This window comes from Pipistrellus hanaki, assembly GCF_964339955.1.
Source record: "Pipistrellus hanaki genome assembly, chromosome: 12".
NCBI lineage: Eukaryota > Metazoa > Chordata > Mammalia > Chiroptera > Vespertilionidae > Pipistrellus > Pipistrellus hanaki.
In genome coordinates, this window is record NC_140514.1 from 48,673,319 (window position 1) to 48,688,876 (window position 15,558).

The 15,558-nt window shown below is 50.3% G+C and overlaps 1 protein-coding gene across 9 annotated transcripts in view; it reads right to left on the bottom strand.

Moving 5' to 3' along the window:
- The window catches only part of ST3GAL5 (ST3 beta-galactoside alpha-2,3-sialyltransferase 5), a 39,668-nt gene extending 24,312 nt beyond the window's left edge, over nucleotides 1–15,356 (bottom strand). For 2 of the 9 annotated variants that reach the window (XR_014796465.1, XM_084900262.1), the window contains exons 1-2: nucleotides 15,198–15,303; nucleotides 3,881–4,093 (exon numbers count right to left, since the gene is read on the bottom strand). Coding sequence is in view for 1 of the 9 variants with exons in the window: in XM_084900256.1 (XP_084756382.1) it covers nucleotides 15,198–15,282 (85 nt within the window). In the remaining 8 variants the exon portion in view is untranslated. Of the gene's footprint in view, nucleotides 1–3,880; nucleotides 4,094–14,683; nucleotides 15,079–15,197 lie in introns of those variants that run through there. The other 7 variants (XR_014796463.1, XM_084900256.1, XR_014796464.1 and 4 more) reach the window with 5 other exon arrangements.
- Between the last annotated feature and the right edge of the window lie 202 nt (nucleotides 15,357–15,558).

The following is a 15,558-nucleotide window of genomic DNA, read 5'->3' on the forward strand; positions in this document are numbered from 1 at the left end:
CTAATCTACACCTACAGAAATTCCTTCTTTCTATTCTTTTAATTATTCCCCTTCCCTTTCTCATAAATACCTCTGGCCATCACCCAATCCAGTGTTTCCCAAAGTGCGGTACGTGTACCCCCAGGGGTACGGGAAGCGTTTGGTGGGGGTACGCGTTGCACCGGAGTTCGGTGGGGATATGCACTGCACCGTGCTTAGCTGCGCCTAATTCTACGTCCTCATGAGTACGAGGGGTACTCAGCATTACGAAAATTATAGAAGGGGGACACATATGTCAAAAGTTTGGGAAACACTGGTTCTGCCTGAATCAGCACTTCGGGAGTGAGTATTCCTTTGGATCTCAAATGAACGCTTGCTGCCTCTCATTTTGGCCTTCTACTTACAGGTTAACAAAGGTAATTAAACTTAATGCAAAAACTGAAGACCAAAGACTGTGGTTAAAACTTGATGATGCCTGAGCTTCAGTATCTAACCGGGGGCCAACAGACACGCACAGGCCTGCATTCGCACGCCACCTGCCAGGCAGAGTTCACAGGTGTGCGGTGTGTGAGGGGGGGGGTGGGGGGAGAGGATGACAACATCCCTGGATCCATGCAACTCAAGCAGGGCCCCTTTATCCCACTCCACTTCCACCCCCTACGGGGGGTGGGAGTGGAGGGTGCACTATTTCTCCCTGTTTCCACTGAGTAGGCAGTGTCTCATTCCTCTTTTAAGATGGTGGAATTTCACCCTTGATATCAAAATCATCAAGTGCTGGCAGAGCACTGGCTGAGACCACACCGTCAGTTCTGACACCTTATTCACCCACCAACACCTCCGCGGAGCTCTCAGCCAGTGATTCTGGCTGAGACCACACCCAGTCAGTTCGACACCTTATTCACCCACCAACGCCTCCGCGGAGCTCTCAGCCAGTGACTCTCCCGCCGGACCGCACACGAGAATCCCTGGGGGAGGCGGTGATGTGCTCAGATTCCCAGACTCATCCTCAGGACCTCCCACCTGGCAGGACCAGGTAAGGGCATGAAATGAGCAACGTGAGCAAGTTCCCCCTGAGTTATGTGGGTGCAGCCCTTGAGTAACCCTGCTCTCCAGCCAGCTCCTCGCAGCTGTACTCACCACAGATTTTAGCCTAAAGATTTTCAGATCCTACCTACCGTGCAACATCAAGAGGACCTGTAACTAAAAATAAGAGTGTTTCTCTGTGAACGCACAGTCTACGTTCCACTCATTTTGGCCGCCAACCAAGACGCAAGAAGCACCTCAATGATTCTGAGGCATGCTGTTTAAGTCTAACCAAGCAGTATTCCTCTAATGTGGAGAATACATCATTTACTAACATCCAGCTGCCTGCTTTTCACATGTTTAAAAGTGTGAAGGCACCCTGACCGGTGAGGCTCATGAGTTCGATACCCGATTGGGGTGTGTACAAGAAGCAAGTCATAGATGTAACTCTCTCACATCAATGTTTCTCTCTCCCTCTCTCAAATCATTTTTTTTTTAAAGTGTTAAGACCATTAATCCTGAGTCCTTGGAATAAAACACATTCTCCAAAACTAGACCATGCCCAGAACTGCAGACGGTATTGCTAAGATTTCACCGAAGTGGCCAAGATGTTAAGAAGATGGCAGCACCCTGTGCAGGGTCAAACCCAGAGCCATCTCCCCGCCCCCCCACACACCTTTCTTACGCTCTCTTCCTCCTCACTCCACTTCAGCCTCGCAGGCTTCCTACTGCTCCTCACACCAACATCCCCCCGTCCCCACCTCAGGCCTCCACCTGTCTCCTATGCCCCCCTCAGCACTTTGATCTCGGTCTTTGTTGAAAAGTCACCTTCCTTGGCCACCCTCTGTAAACAGCATCCCGTCCCCCAAGCCCTGTTACCCACTTCCCTTCTTTACTTCTGAGCACTCACTGCTGCTCGAACATCGGTGCCTCCTGTCTGTTCTCCCTGCTGGAAGATTCCTAGAGAAGGGGCCTAGAACAGCGCCTACCATGTAAAAAGCACTTGTTGAAGGAATGAACTGAAGAATGAATGAATGAATGAATGAATGCACTGACCTCTCTAGGGATGCCGATATCACAGCTCCTGGGTGTGTAGGGAGTGTCCACAGTATGCCCGGCCCATGGAGAGCAGGGACGCGGATCCTCTCACAAACAAGGATCACTGTGTGTGTGTTGAGGAAGGAGATGAATGAAATCAAATGACGGTCCCTCCCACCACCGTGAGGGTGGCAGCAGGAGCAACAGAACAACTGGATCCGTTGTTATTTCCTTTTTCTTTCCTTCCCAATTTATTTAGCAAGAAAGAGGAAGGGAGGGAGGGAAGGGAGGGAGGGAAGGGAGGAGGGAGGGACGGAAAAACATTGATTTGTTGTTTCATTTATTTATGTATTCACTGATTGTTTCTTGTATTGAAGGGGAAAATAAGACATGTGGGGGGGCTAGCTATCTGAATCTGTGCCAGTAACCTGCCTTCTGACGTACACCCTTGCTTGCCGATAAACGTACCCTCTTGCTTGCCCATAAACTCCATTCTTTTTTTTTTTTTTAATATATTTTATTGATTTTGTACAGAGAGGAAGGGAGAGAGATAGAGAATTAGAAACATCGATGAGAGAGAGTCATCAATCAGCTGCCTCTTGCACACCCCCTACTGGGGATATGCCCGCAACCAAGGCACATGCCCTTGACTGGAATCGAACCCCGGACCCCTCAGTCCCCAAGCCAACGCTCTATCCATTGAGCCAAACCGGTCTCGGCCATAAACTCCATTCTTATAAAAATTCCTTTTCTGTGATGCCTGTCCTGCCTTGCAAAACCTGTTTCCTGGCATACTCCCATTTTACAGAGGCCATAAACCACAAACCATACACAATCCCCGGAGGGGCTGGTGCCAGTGCTGGCATGCCTCTGGGGGTGGTCTCACTTCCCCATCCCAACTCTCGGGGAGGGTGGGGGTCTGCAAAGCCCACGAAGTACCCAGAAGCCTGACCTATATTTTGGGACCAAGGAACTCAGGGTATAAAGGGAAAGCTTCGTCCACATCCATCACTCAGGGTTTGGAGACCGACTGCCCTGAGTCACGGCACCAGCGCGATCTGCAGTAAAGGCAACTTTTCTGAGCTTTCTCTGAGTGCCCGGCTGATTAACTCTGAGTGCCTGGCAGCTTATCTGCAACAGTATGTGCTCCTGAAACCACAATGTGGGGTGTTCTGAGTCAGAATGTGTTGTCTTGAAAAACCGAAGAATGGGTTCGAGGACAAAAATGGCTAGCGGGGGCCAAGTTTATTGAGAGAAGCCAGTCCTGGAAAAGGCTCAGCTGGGGTCCAGGAGTAGCCAGTGTCCAGGGCTGCGGTTCCATGTTACAGCGGAGTGCAGTGCAGCATCCAAGTGAATTAAGGTTTATTAGTCCACGTCAGAGTCCCACTCGGCCATCAGCCATGTGGGCACAGGGGGCATCCCCCTCCGCAGGAGCCTGGAACCTAGCACACGGGGGCGAGAAAGCGTGTGTTTTTTTTAATATACATGCTTGCTAGCTTTTGATTGGTTCCTTCAAAAATAATTCTGCCTTCATAACATCATGCCTCGCTGCCTTGTGGCTGGTTATCTGCAAGCTGCTTGTCTTAGCAACACTTTCAAGTTCACAGCTCCCAAGCATGCCCTCCCTTCCCCGCCCAAATGGGTTGCCTTAGTAACTTTCACCAGCTGAGTCCTCCCATGGTCCCAACCCTGTCTACCCAGCTTCCTTCTGTTTCTCCCCCGGACCAAAGATGGAACCTACAACCTGGGCATATCAGGATGGCGCTCTAACCAACTGAGCTACCCATCCAGGGCATTATTTTCTTTTTTTAAGAGGAGAGGAAAGAGGAAATATACTCACTGTCCCGCTGTTGGCTAGTTGACTCGGGCCACGTCACCTCTGAAGATGTTTGCTCATCGTAAAGAGCAGGGCTGGGCGAGAACACTTTATTGCCCCTTCCTCCACTAAAATCGAGTCTCACGTACCTACTTTTCAAAGAGCAGGAAACATAAAACTTATCTTATTCAACGGATGCTAACACTTGGTGGTCATTTAGGAGTCAGAAACAGGAAGCTGGAAGAAGCAGAAGGAGATAGGTTTAAAACGATGAAAGGGAAGACACAGAGAGGAGAGAATGGGTGTGCGTGTACGTGTGCGTGTGCGTGTGTGTGTTTGTGTGTGTGAAGGATAGTGTGTGTGTGTGTGTGTGTGTGTGTGTGGGTGTGTGTGTGTGAAGGATAGGACTTCCTGGGAAAGAAGAGCTGGAAGGGAAAGAGAAAGGAGGAACAGAAACAGGGAACACCATGCTTACCATGTTCTGTTCCCCGGGGTGACAAATTCAGAGGAACTCCTCTTTGCAAATTCAGATTAGCAGACCCACCCACAACCAACCTCAGCCCCCAGTTTACAGCTACCCTCCTGAATCCAGGAACTGCCCCTGCCACCCCCCCTCCCCCACCGGAGAGATTCCAGCCAGAGCTCAGAAGGTTGCCCTCACCTCGATAAAAATGAACTGGGGGCTGGAACAGGATCCCTCACCCCATGCAGAACACAGTACCTGCAGGATTTCTACCACAACATACAACATGAGGGTCTGTCAGGCAGGAGAGGGGGCCATCTTTAACTGCCAATGCCAAGCTCTGGGCAAAACGCACCCGCTGGGGCCCGGGGCCGTATTTGCTGGCAAGGGCTCTTCAAAAGCACCTTGGTGTGGACGAATAAAAGGGGCTCTTTGGAAAGGAAACTCAAAGGTGATCTGATCATAAATTCCTAACTGGGCAGGTCATGGTGGTTAGTCACACCCCAGGCCTGTAAGTTCTTCAGTGGAAGGTTTTAAGCCAACCCAGCCCCATTGTTCCTGTGCGTCGAGGTTAACACGCCTTTGAAATATCAGAAGTAATAATCCCCTAAGGGGGTGTGAACCCTCAAGAGAGCATATGGTTTTATTAACTGTCCTGTAATCCAACGCCTGCCTTGCTTTCTCCAACTGTCCTTATGTCCCCTCCTTAATTTCAAATGCATAAAAGAAGCTGCAAAACTGTTACTCTCCAGAGCATTTGAGATCTTGCTTCCTGGCACGCATTGTCAGTTTGGCTCAAGTAAAGTCATAAAAATTCTCTACAGGTCTGGGCGTTTCTTACATTGACCCTGGTGGAGTACACTGAATTCATGCACCAACACCCTCAACTGCATCTGAACGTATTTTCAAAGTCACATCCTGCCTGGGACGCTGCTTTCACGGGACAGGTGTAGGCCTCGTCTAAACCAGGTCAGTGTGTGGCTCCGAGACGGCTGACCTGAGGACAACCAGCAGGAGTGACGTCTCGAACAGCAGCCACCGCCGCTGCCGCCGCCACAGGCAGCTGAAGGAAGAGACCTTCCTGCCAGTGACTGTCCACCTGCTTTCTACCGATGCCAGAGGAAGCAAAGCCCTCTGGAGGAGAGCTCAGGCTGTGGGAAATCACTTCAGAACCGACCACTGGAAGGGCAGGCTCTGCAGGGCCCTGATCCAGACTGGCCTCAGCACCATGACCCGGAGGCTTCTGAGCTTTTAAACTTCATTTTTTGACAAAACCTCACACTTACAGAAAGATTGCAAGAAGAATACAAGGAATTCCTTTAGTAGTATACCCTTTACTCAGACTCCCCAACTGTTAACGATCATCATATTTGCCCTGTTACCATGTTCTATACAGTACATAACCCACGTATTACTTTATTATTTTAAATATATATTTTATGAATTTTTAGAGAGAGAGGAAGGAAGAGGGGTAGAAAGATAGAAACATTGATGACAGAGAAACATCATCCATCAGCTGCCTCCTGCACGCCCCCTACTGGGGATCTAGCTCGCAATCCCAGCAAATGCTCTGACCAGGAATGGAACGGACGACCCTTAGGTTTCTGGGTCGACGCTCACCTGCTGAGCGACACCAGCCAGGTCACATATTACTTTTTCAACCATTTGAAAGTAAGCCGAAGACATGATACTTACACCTATGTATTTTAGCATTCCCTTATATGATAACCAAAGGCTATTGTTTTAGATAAAAATCGGGAAATTTCTTCTCCTTCAGGAGTGTTATCTACTCTAAAGACCTTACACAAATGGCCCTAGTAGTCCCCCAAACAGCCCGAGAGCGAAAGCAAGATCACATGTGGCATTCAGCAGTCACATTTTTTTCAGCTTCCTTTCATCTGAAACAGTTACTTTATCTTTCATGACATGGGCATTTTTTGAAAAGTACAGGTCAATTGTTTTGTGGAATGTCCCTCCTTTGAGGTTTGTCTGTTTCATCATGATTAGATTCGAGTTGCCCATTTGGGGCAGAAATAGCCCAGAAGTGATTCTGTGACCTTCTTGATACATTTTTCCCCAGGACACATGATGCTGATCTGGTGTTAAATTGGACCGATTGGTTAAAGTGGGGGTAAGGCCGGTCTCTGGGCTGTCCAAGTTGCAAAGTCCCTTTGTAAACTAATAAATAACTTGATGGGAGATACTTAGACTAAGCAAATATCCTGCTCCTCACCAAACCTACTTGTTGACCACCCACTGGTGGATTCTTGCCTGGATAAGGATAAAAATCTGTGTGAGGTCAAACAAGGTCAAACGTCGGGGGAATACAGGAATGGTCCCCGCGGCAGCTGATGAGCATGCGACACTCCTCCATCGACTTACTTCAAACAACTCCGGGTTGTGTCCACTTTTAGCTAAAGAGAAAAAACACACACCGCCTCTGGATTTGCTTGAGAGCAGCCACGAATATGCCAGTGTCTCTCACGGTGAGCCATGCCTGCTGGGAACTCAGCCCTTCAGTCCACAACGTGCCCAGTGGCTGCACAAAGGGCCACCTGAGAGCTGACCATCCTCGCACGGACGCCCCGGTCTCCAGGGGCAATGCTGAGGCGCAGCTCCGTGCCGGCTGGCCCGCTGCGGCAGGGCCCGGGGAGCTATATTTAAAAACAAAACCGCCAACTCTCCACCACCCTATACTGGGTCACCACCAAGTTTGGGAACTCCGATTTCGCTGATTCGAGAAACGTTTTTTAAAACTCGGTTATCACAAAGTTAGAAGCCAGAAATTAGGCAGAAGCAGAGAGAACACTTTGAAGTCTCACACTGGTTGTTAACACTACAGCCCGGTGATGTCCAGCTGGCATTCCAGTCCATCTTCCAGGGCCTGTTCTCTCTGCACATGCAAACTCTGTCAGGATGGAGATCATGCTGCCCCACCAGCCTTCTGCAGGCGGGTCTGCGCCGGGCAATGAAGGAAAAGGGTTTGAGTGCCTTGGTTCTCCCAAGCATGGTCTTTTTAAATTCATTCCGGAGGCAAAGGAGGGAAGTTATTCATAACGTGCAATGGCTGCCTTTGAGTCTCAGGGCTCAATTCTCTTGTAGAGCCCAAGTCTACAAGGGCTGGTCGGTACTGTTGTGTAACTGGATATTTACCCAGTAATCCATTAAGTAAGCATTTAACAAGCACTTTCCACACACAGGCCCTAGGAGAATAAAGATAAACAAGACACGGCTCCTTTCCTCTGTAAACGAAGAACCAGGCAGGGTTCTTCATTTACAGAGAATACCCCAAATACTGACTAAGGCCACGCTAGAGGCGCGGGTGCACCTGAGATGCCCCGGGCAAGGACGTGCCAGCTCCATCTCAGGACACCGGGGAGGCTTTGCTGGGAGGATGTGTAAGACTCCGGGCAGGGGTCTTCAAACGACGGCCCGCGGGCCACATGCAGCTCCCAGGGGAGTCTGATCCTGCCCGCCAGGTTTTTTGGGCAGTGAGCGCAGCCAAGGTGTTACAGTAGGAATTAGTAGTTCATATAGTCCGGCCCTCCAGCTCTCTGAGGGACCGTGATCTGGCCCCCACTTTAAAAAGTTTGAGGACCCCTGTGTAAGAGGGTCCTGGAGGGACGGAGATAGAAGAGGCATTCCTGACGGTAGGAAGGGCACACCCAATGCCCAGAGAGGCGTGCTCAGGCCAGATCACAGGGAGATCCACTAAGAAGGAACCAGGCCTCCAAACTGGCCCCAAAGGAGGCCCGGGGCGGCCGCGGTGGTGAGCTCACCCTAGGACAAAGGTGACAGAGGGAGAGGGTGGGCGAGAGGCTGCTGAGATCACCGCAGCCAGAGGAGGGCGGGGAGCGGAGCCAGAGCAGGGATGGCCGAAGGGGTACAGGAGACGTGCAGGAAGAAGATGCGCAGGACTTGGTGATGGAGCTGGCAGGGGCTGTTCTTATAGCACCAAGATCAGCTGCTTAATAACCAGTTCAGGCCACTAATGGGGGGTGGGGGAAAAAGAACATGCTAGAAGGCTCCACGTACTGCCACCATTCTGAGATGATTTAACCGCAGAGGAGGGGCCAGAGGAAAGAAGACATGACATTGAGGTAAACTGAGGAAACTGCTCATTGAACTGCCCCTCCTCTTGGGTCCTCCCAGCTCTAACACAAGGCCTTATATTACCGCTCTGGCCGTGGCCCCGTAACAGCAAATGGCATTCGCAGAGCATGCTGCACCCATGACAGCCACAAAGAGAGCCAAGCCTAGAAGCTACCTCTTTACGGAAAGATTTCACTCTTACTGGATGGGAAATACAAGCAGTCCGGCTGAATACATAATTCTCAGTGGGGGAAAGTGACTGTTAGCAGGATTAAGGATTAACAGAAGCCACTCTGGGACCCAATCCAAGCAGCCTCCAGCGCAGGGACCTTCCCCAAACCCTAGTCTAACGGGAAACACAGGGAACGAGATCATGGGGCAGAATGTATGCAAATTCTGAAACAGCCACGTGTGGGACTAGGAAGCGGTACTCCGCAGGGGTACCTGGCTCGGTGGACGGATGGCTACGGGAAGGGGGAGGATTGGACAGGCAGCTTATGCAGCCGTCTGGTTGCATGACTGAATAATCCTATTTTCCTATAGGAACGGAAGAACCAGACTGGTTATGTCAAACCCCAAATCAGCAAGTGGTAATGACCCGGCAAAGGGACGGACACCGGTCACGGGCAGCAACCTGGAGTTTGACAGGCCCTGGCAGCTGGGAGCCTGAAGGAGAGGGGACAGTCAGTAGAGAGAGGAGACAAAGGAAAGTACTGTTAGGGCCACTTCAAGCTCAGAACAAGTGGAACACGTTTGGATTCCTAAAACCAACCACATGTGTTTCGGTCTGTGGAAGGTACAGCAAAAACATCCAGCTTCCTTTTATACGGCAAATAGACAGCCCTTTTACTCTTTGCTCCAAACATTTGGACAAGCGGCACCTGGGCAGGCTCCCAAACAGGGCGGCACCTGGGCAGCTCCCAAACAGGGCGGCACCTGGGCAGCTCCCAAACAGCCATACCTTCCTGCCCAAACCCGGTTTTTAATCACGTGGGGAGCATGCACCTGGGGAGACAGAAAGAAGCAACACGGGCAGCCTCTTCTTCAAAAAGCTCTCACAACCCCATCTTTAAAAACTGGACAAGTAGATTTATGACCAATTGCCATTATTTTCATAGTATTTCTTCTTAACTTACTCTACGCTGGACATGAAGGCAGTGTCAGGAGAAGTTTTAGATTTGGGGTGCGTGTGTCTGTGTGTGTAGGAGGGGACTTAGAAAAGGCTCCGCCCAGGAAGGAAGGATAGGACTGAAGGGGGTGGGCGGGAGCGGCAGGTGCCCCCTGAGATGGGCAGCAGGCCCAGAGGATGAAAGCTCCCAGTGGAGCGTCCGCAGGTCTGGCCCAGGAGGACACAGGGCACCGAGAAAGGCTAGAAAAGGAAGCAGTGCAACGGCGGGAGGGGACTGTATCCCCACAGGAGCCGCCGGGGAAGGGAGAACTGAAGATGGAATTGGATTTTGGAGAGACTTCTCTCGAGGCTGGACCGGTGCGGAGAAGTCGTCTTGTGCGCTGAGATGAGTCAGGAGGTGTGCCTGCGAACGCAAGACCTGGACCAGGGAACACGCCATCTCCCCCACCTCAGCTCTACCCTCCCAAGGACCTCCACAGGAGCCTTTCTGGAGGAGGGGTAGAATGCACTAGATGCTAAGAAGATGGGACATATTTACTCATCTACCCCCTGCAGGCCAGACTGCCCCCGTCTGAATCCCAGCTCTCTCCTCCAGAGTTTCTTAAGCTTTCTGAACCTTGGTATCCTCATTTGTAACATCGGGGGTGACAACAGAACGAATGGCCTTTGTGAAAATTAAATGGACTGACACATATAACATGTCTAGAACAGGTGAGGATGAAGTGAGTCGGTGTTTACCCCTTTTCCTGTTCTGCCTATGTTTTGTAGCGTGTGCGTGTGTTGCGAGGGAGGGGTTGTTTAGTGTCAAGATTGTCCCAAAGAGCCCACTCTCTCTGCCAACCACAAAAACACTGCTAGGTTACCAGGACTCTAGAGCAGTGGTCGGCAAACTCATTAGTCAACAGAGCCAAATATCAACAGTACAACGATTGAAATTTCTTTTGAGAGCCACATTTTTTAAACTTAAACTACTAACGCTACTTCTTCAAAATAGACTCGCCCAGGCTGTGGTATTTTGGAGAAAAACCACACTCAAGGAACCAAAGAGCCACATGTGGCTTGAGAGCCGCAGTTTGCCGACCACAGCTCTAGAGTCACTGGGCAGATAACTGAATCCCACCGATGTTAGCTCTCACTCTTCCTTTATCAAGACAAATCAGCTCACTGTTTACTGGCGAAGGTTTAGAGCTGTGCTGTCTGCTAACCACATGTGGTCACTGAGTACTTCAAATATGGCCAGACCAAATTGAGATGTGCTCTACATAAGTGTAAGATACACACCAGTCAGGCTTTGAAGACGTAGTTGAACAGGAAATTGTAAAATAGCTCATTTAACAATTTTTATAACTTGAGTTGCAATATACTGAACATACTGAGTTAACTACAATATATTATTAAAATCAATTTCACCTGTTTGTGTTTTTTTTTAAATTGCTTCCTTCTCATCCATTGGATTTATTTTAGTTGCTATGTTCCTAACTTCTTACTTTAAGTGATTAGCTTGTTTTTTCCTTGCTAATATGAACAATTAATACTGCATATTTCTCTCTAAAACTGACTTAGTTGCATCTCAGTTTTTTTGTTTGTTTTGTTTGGTTGGTTGATTTTTCTTATTAATTCTCACCTGAGAACATTCAATTGATTTTTAGAGAGTGTGAGGGAGCGGAAGAGACACAGAGAGAAACATCAATGTGAGAGACAGATAGATTGGTTGCCTCCCGCCCTTGTCCTGTCCGGACCTAGCCTGTAACTGAGGTACACACCTCTGACTAGAATCGAACCCACGGCCCTTCAGTCTGAGGGCTCTATCCACTGAGCTAAACCAATCAGGGCTCCCACAGTTTTTTTAAGTCTACAATTCATCCAAAAGTTTTAACATCTATTTTCATTATTACTTCTCTATCTTTCAAATGTCAATACTTTCAAATTCAAATTTTTTAAAAGTTTAAAAATGATCTCTTAAAATTGTCATATAATTTAGTTGCATTGTGTTCAGAGAGAACTTTGTATAATACTGATTATTTTAAATATGTTAGAACTTACTTATTTTATGACCTGGTTATAAAATTGAAAGATTATACCTTCAATTTTTGTGAAAGTATAATCTTCCCTTGCTATCTCTCTCCCTCTCTCTTCCTCTCTGAAATAAATTAAAAAATATATTTTAAAAATTGACGTTTTTATCTTTCTGAAAAATTCAAACTTTAATTTACTTATTTATTTAAAAAATTTTAAATGTAGCTACTTGAAATTTTTAAATTATGTGTGTGGCTTGGGTTATATTTCCACTGGACAGCGCTGGTTAGGGAAGGATAAGCAAGAAGCCTGCACCAGCCACCAAATCCTGGATGACTAAGGAGTTTATTACTGAAAACGATAAGCCAAGAGGAGTGTATTGGCGGCCTTGATAAAGTTCAACACTCTGTTCTCCCTGCTGCCGCCCTCTAAATAGGAAATGAGAACAAGATGTGAAAAGCAGAATGGAGGTGAAGAACAGATAGAAGAGGATCAAAAAGCAGGAACAACGCAAGCAGATGCTGAGGAGAGAGGGCGGCCAGGGCAGAAGGAACACGCTGAGTGTGTAATAGAAAAACTGCTCCAGTTTAAATGTAACACAGGTAAGCCTGAATTATGAAAGTGACACCGAGTCTTAAAAACAGCCCTAACATTCAAAAGGCAGAACTCCTATTTCAGCAAGTAGTTTTCATCAATTTTCCTTCTTTGAATGAATTGAATCATATCATACAATACTTAACTACTATGATCCCAGATATTAAAAACTTAAAGGGGGAAATTCATGGGTATAGAAGTTGATGAACCATTGAATCACTTAATCCTGGCTATTTTTCCATGGCATGTAAGAGGAAAACAAAAATGTCTTATATGGCCCCAAATGACAAAACAAGAAATGGGCTTTTTCTTTCTTTCTTTTTTTTGAAAAAATATATTTTATTGATTTTTTACAGAGAGGAAGAGAGAGAGGGATAGAGAGAAACATCGATGAGAGAGAAACATCGATCAGCTGCCTTTTGCACATCCCCTACCGGGGATGTGCCCGCAACCAGGGTACATGCCCTTGACCGGAATCGAACCCGGGACCTTTCAGTCCGCAGGCCGATGCTCTATCCACTGAGCCAAACCGGTTTCGGCTGGGCTTTTTCTTTAGGGCAGAGATTTTCAACCTTTTTCATCTCAGGGCGCACACAAACTACTAAAATTCTGTGACACAAACAAAAACATTTTTTTTTTTGTCAATCTGATCCAAAAACATAATTTTCATTCACACCAGATGGCTATTATTGTGTTGGCTGTTGTACTTTTTAATTTGTCAGTCTAAGGGAAAAGAGGTCAGTGCCCCTGCCTAATCAGGAATTGCATGTTTTACAAAGCAGAAATGCAGAGGAGCAGGGAAGGCAGGCCAGGGAAGCAGAAACAAAGTGTAGAAAGCTGAATGTTATAAAAACAAGGGAGAAGGGGTTCCCGAGCAGCCTCTGCAGGAAGAGGCCAGGGAGCGGAGACAGAGAAAAGCAGTTTGGCCAGGAAGTTCTCGCCTGGAAGACACAGACTCTTGGAGTGAAGGGTCCCCACAGCTCAGCCTGTGCCGCCGCCTGACCCAGGGGGGACTGGGGCCTAGGAGTGACTGCACTTGCCGAGAACCTACAGGGCTCAGCCAGGTAGGAACTGATGTGATTCCCAATCCAAATCCTGCCTCAGGCATCTTGGTGAAAAGTGATGCTGCCATCATCATCTACTAGTGAGGAGCTACCAACGTATTTACCGAAAAACTGGGATAGAATAGCTTTATCTGTAGCTCTCGAAGCTGAGTAAGCACGCACCAAATTGCAATGCGCTCTACATGAGTGTAAGATACACACCAATCAGGGTGGAAGGGACAAAAGCTGTATCCATCCATACACGCGGGAGCCCCACGGATATGAAGCCTGAAAGGGCAGCCAGGTGATTCGCATCCTCTTTCACGTCCATTCACTTCCCAAGAGCCAACCTGCTTGGATAAACGTCCCTTCTTGCTGACAAATAGCCCAGCGAGGAAAGCAGGGGAGAACCGGAGGACGCAAACCAAAGAACAAAGGGTTTGTTCTTACTCTGCCTTAGAAAATATCTTTAAAGTTCAATACCAATCTGTTTTTGATAACAAGGGACGATTTGGTAGTTTGTGGCAAAATTACAGGCGTTTTCAAAATAAAGCCATGCATGTAAGTTTTTTTTTTAGAATGTCTGCCTGGCCGCCTCTCTTTCTCTCCTCCACAACCCCCTGCATGCCTTCTTACCTCCCCCGCTTCTTTCTGTGCCTGCAGGAGGAAACGGCTCCCCTTTATGAGCATGGCTCCCTGCGCCTCACCGGGGCAGCAGCGCTCAGGGAATGCGCAGACAGGCAGGAAGACCCAGCCATTTGGCTACAGCTCTCCCAGCTCGCAGCAGGCTCTCTGCCCAGCCAAGCACTGGTGGGGATTTCGGTGATCCCCAGCTCTACCAGGAGGGAAATAAACACACCTTCAAAGCTGTCAACCTGCAGGATATTGCAAGTGAAACCACAACCCTTCTTGAATCAGTGCCCTTCGCTGGTTCAACAGACAGGGATTCCTCTTCCACAGCTTCAGGACAGGCGTCCTTCTGAGGAAGAGGAACAGCAGTCACCAGCTCAGAGCAGAAGATGAGTCTCCTTCATCTTTATAACGCCAACACCCCGCACCGCACCGTGCTTGGCACAAAGAGCAGGCGACCCACAGGTGCCGGATAAAGCACGGCATGGGAAAACCATTTTCTCTTTTAAACAGAAGAGCAGAGGGTCCCACAGTACACGAATTGAGGCACGAGGGCATAACACTCGTCTTTCAAGTCGGCTGGTGATGCTGCAGCACCTTCTTCACTCCTAAACACATGTTGGGGTCAGAACCATGGGACCACGACCCTGGAAGTGACCTCGACCATGAGCAGGTCAAGCCTCCCAGCACAGCGCGGGAGACTGAGCCCCACAGGGACACAGATGTCGGCCAAGGTCACCCAGCTGGTGTGGGCTGGAGGTAGCACCCCCCCTCTCCCTATTCTCCCAGCTCCTCAAGAGATGCTCCCCGAAACCCTGGTGTCACTTACACACTTAAAAGGGCGCATCATCCATGCACACCCGGGTCAGCCCACTGCTTGCAGTTAGGAAGAAGCCAAATACCACCCGAACACGTCTCTGCCGCAGGGCTGGACGCAGGGTGGGGGCAGGAAAGGTCACTGGCGAATGTCTACCGCGGACATCACACACATTACGCCCTCCCGATGGGCGCAGAGGGTCGTTTCTCCGGGAGCTACTCGTTACCGTGTAAAAAGGGTCCGCCAAGCCCGTTCCCGGGGAAGCGAGTTAACCGGGCTCCGCCGGCTGGGAAGCTTCCAGCAATGCCCTAAGCGCCACCGAGCGGCTGCAGGACGCCGGGGAAAGGGCCACTGCGGCTGGACGGACTCCGCACCCCGGCCGCTCCCCCTGCGCCTCCCCAGCAGCGCCCCGCGGCCCGAGCCCCCGTCTCCCTCCGGGGGAGCCGTGCCCCGGGCCGGCGCTGTCCGCGGGGGCGGGGCCGCCAGACACGCCAGGCGGGGGCACAGAGGTATGGCCCCCGCCGCCCCCCGCCCGCGGGCCCCGCTGCGCCACGTACCTCGGCCGGCAGGTGCCGCCGCCGCCGCCTCGGTCCGCGCCCGCAGTGGCCGCCGCTCTCCGCCGCGGGCCGCCCCCGCGCGCATGCTAGGGAGCGGGCGCCGGCCCGCAGCCAGCCCCCGGCCCCGCGCGCCCGCCCGCCCCCGCCCCCGGCGCCGCGCTCGCGCCCATTCAGCCCGGACCGGCGCTCGCCGCGCGGATGCGGAGGAGGGGCGTGGGGGGCGGGGACGTGGGGAGGGGGATGAGCATCACGAGGGCCTCGGGAGCCAATCGGAAGGCGCGAAGGCTGCCGCGGCGGCCTCGCCCCCGGGACGCGCAGCCCCGCCCCCTGGCGCTGACTGGGGGAGCTGGGCGCCCCGGCT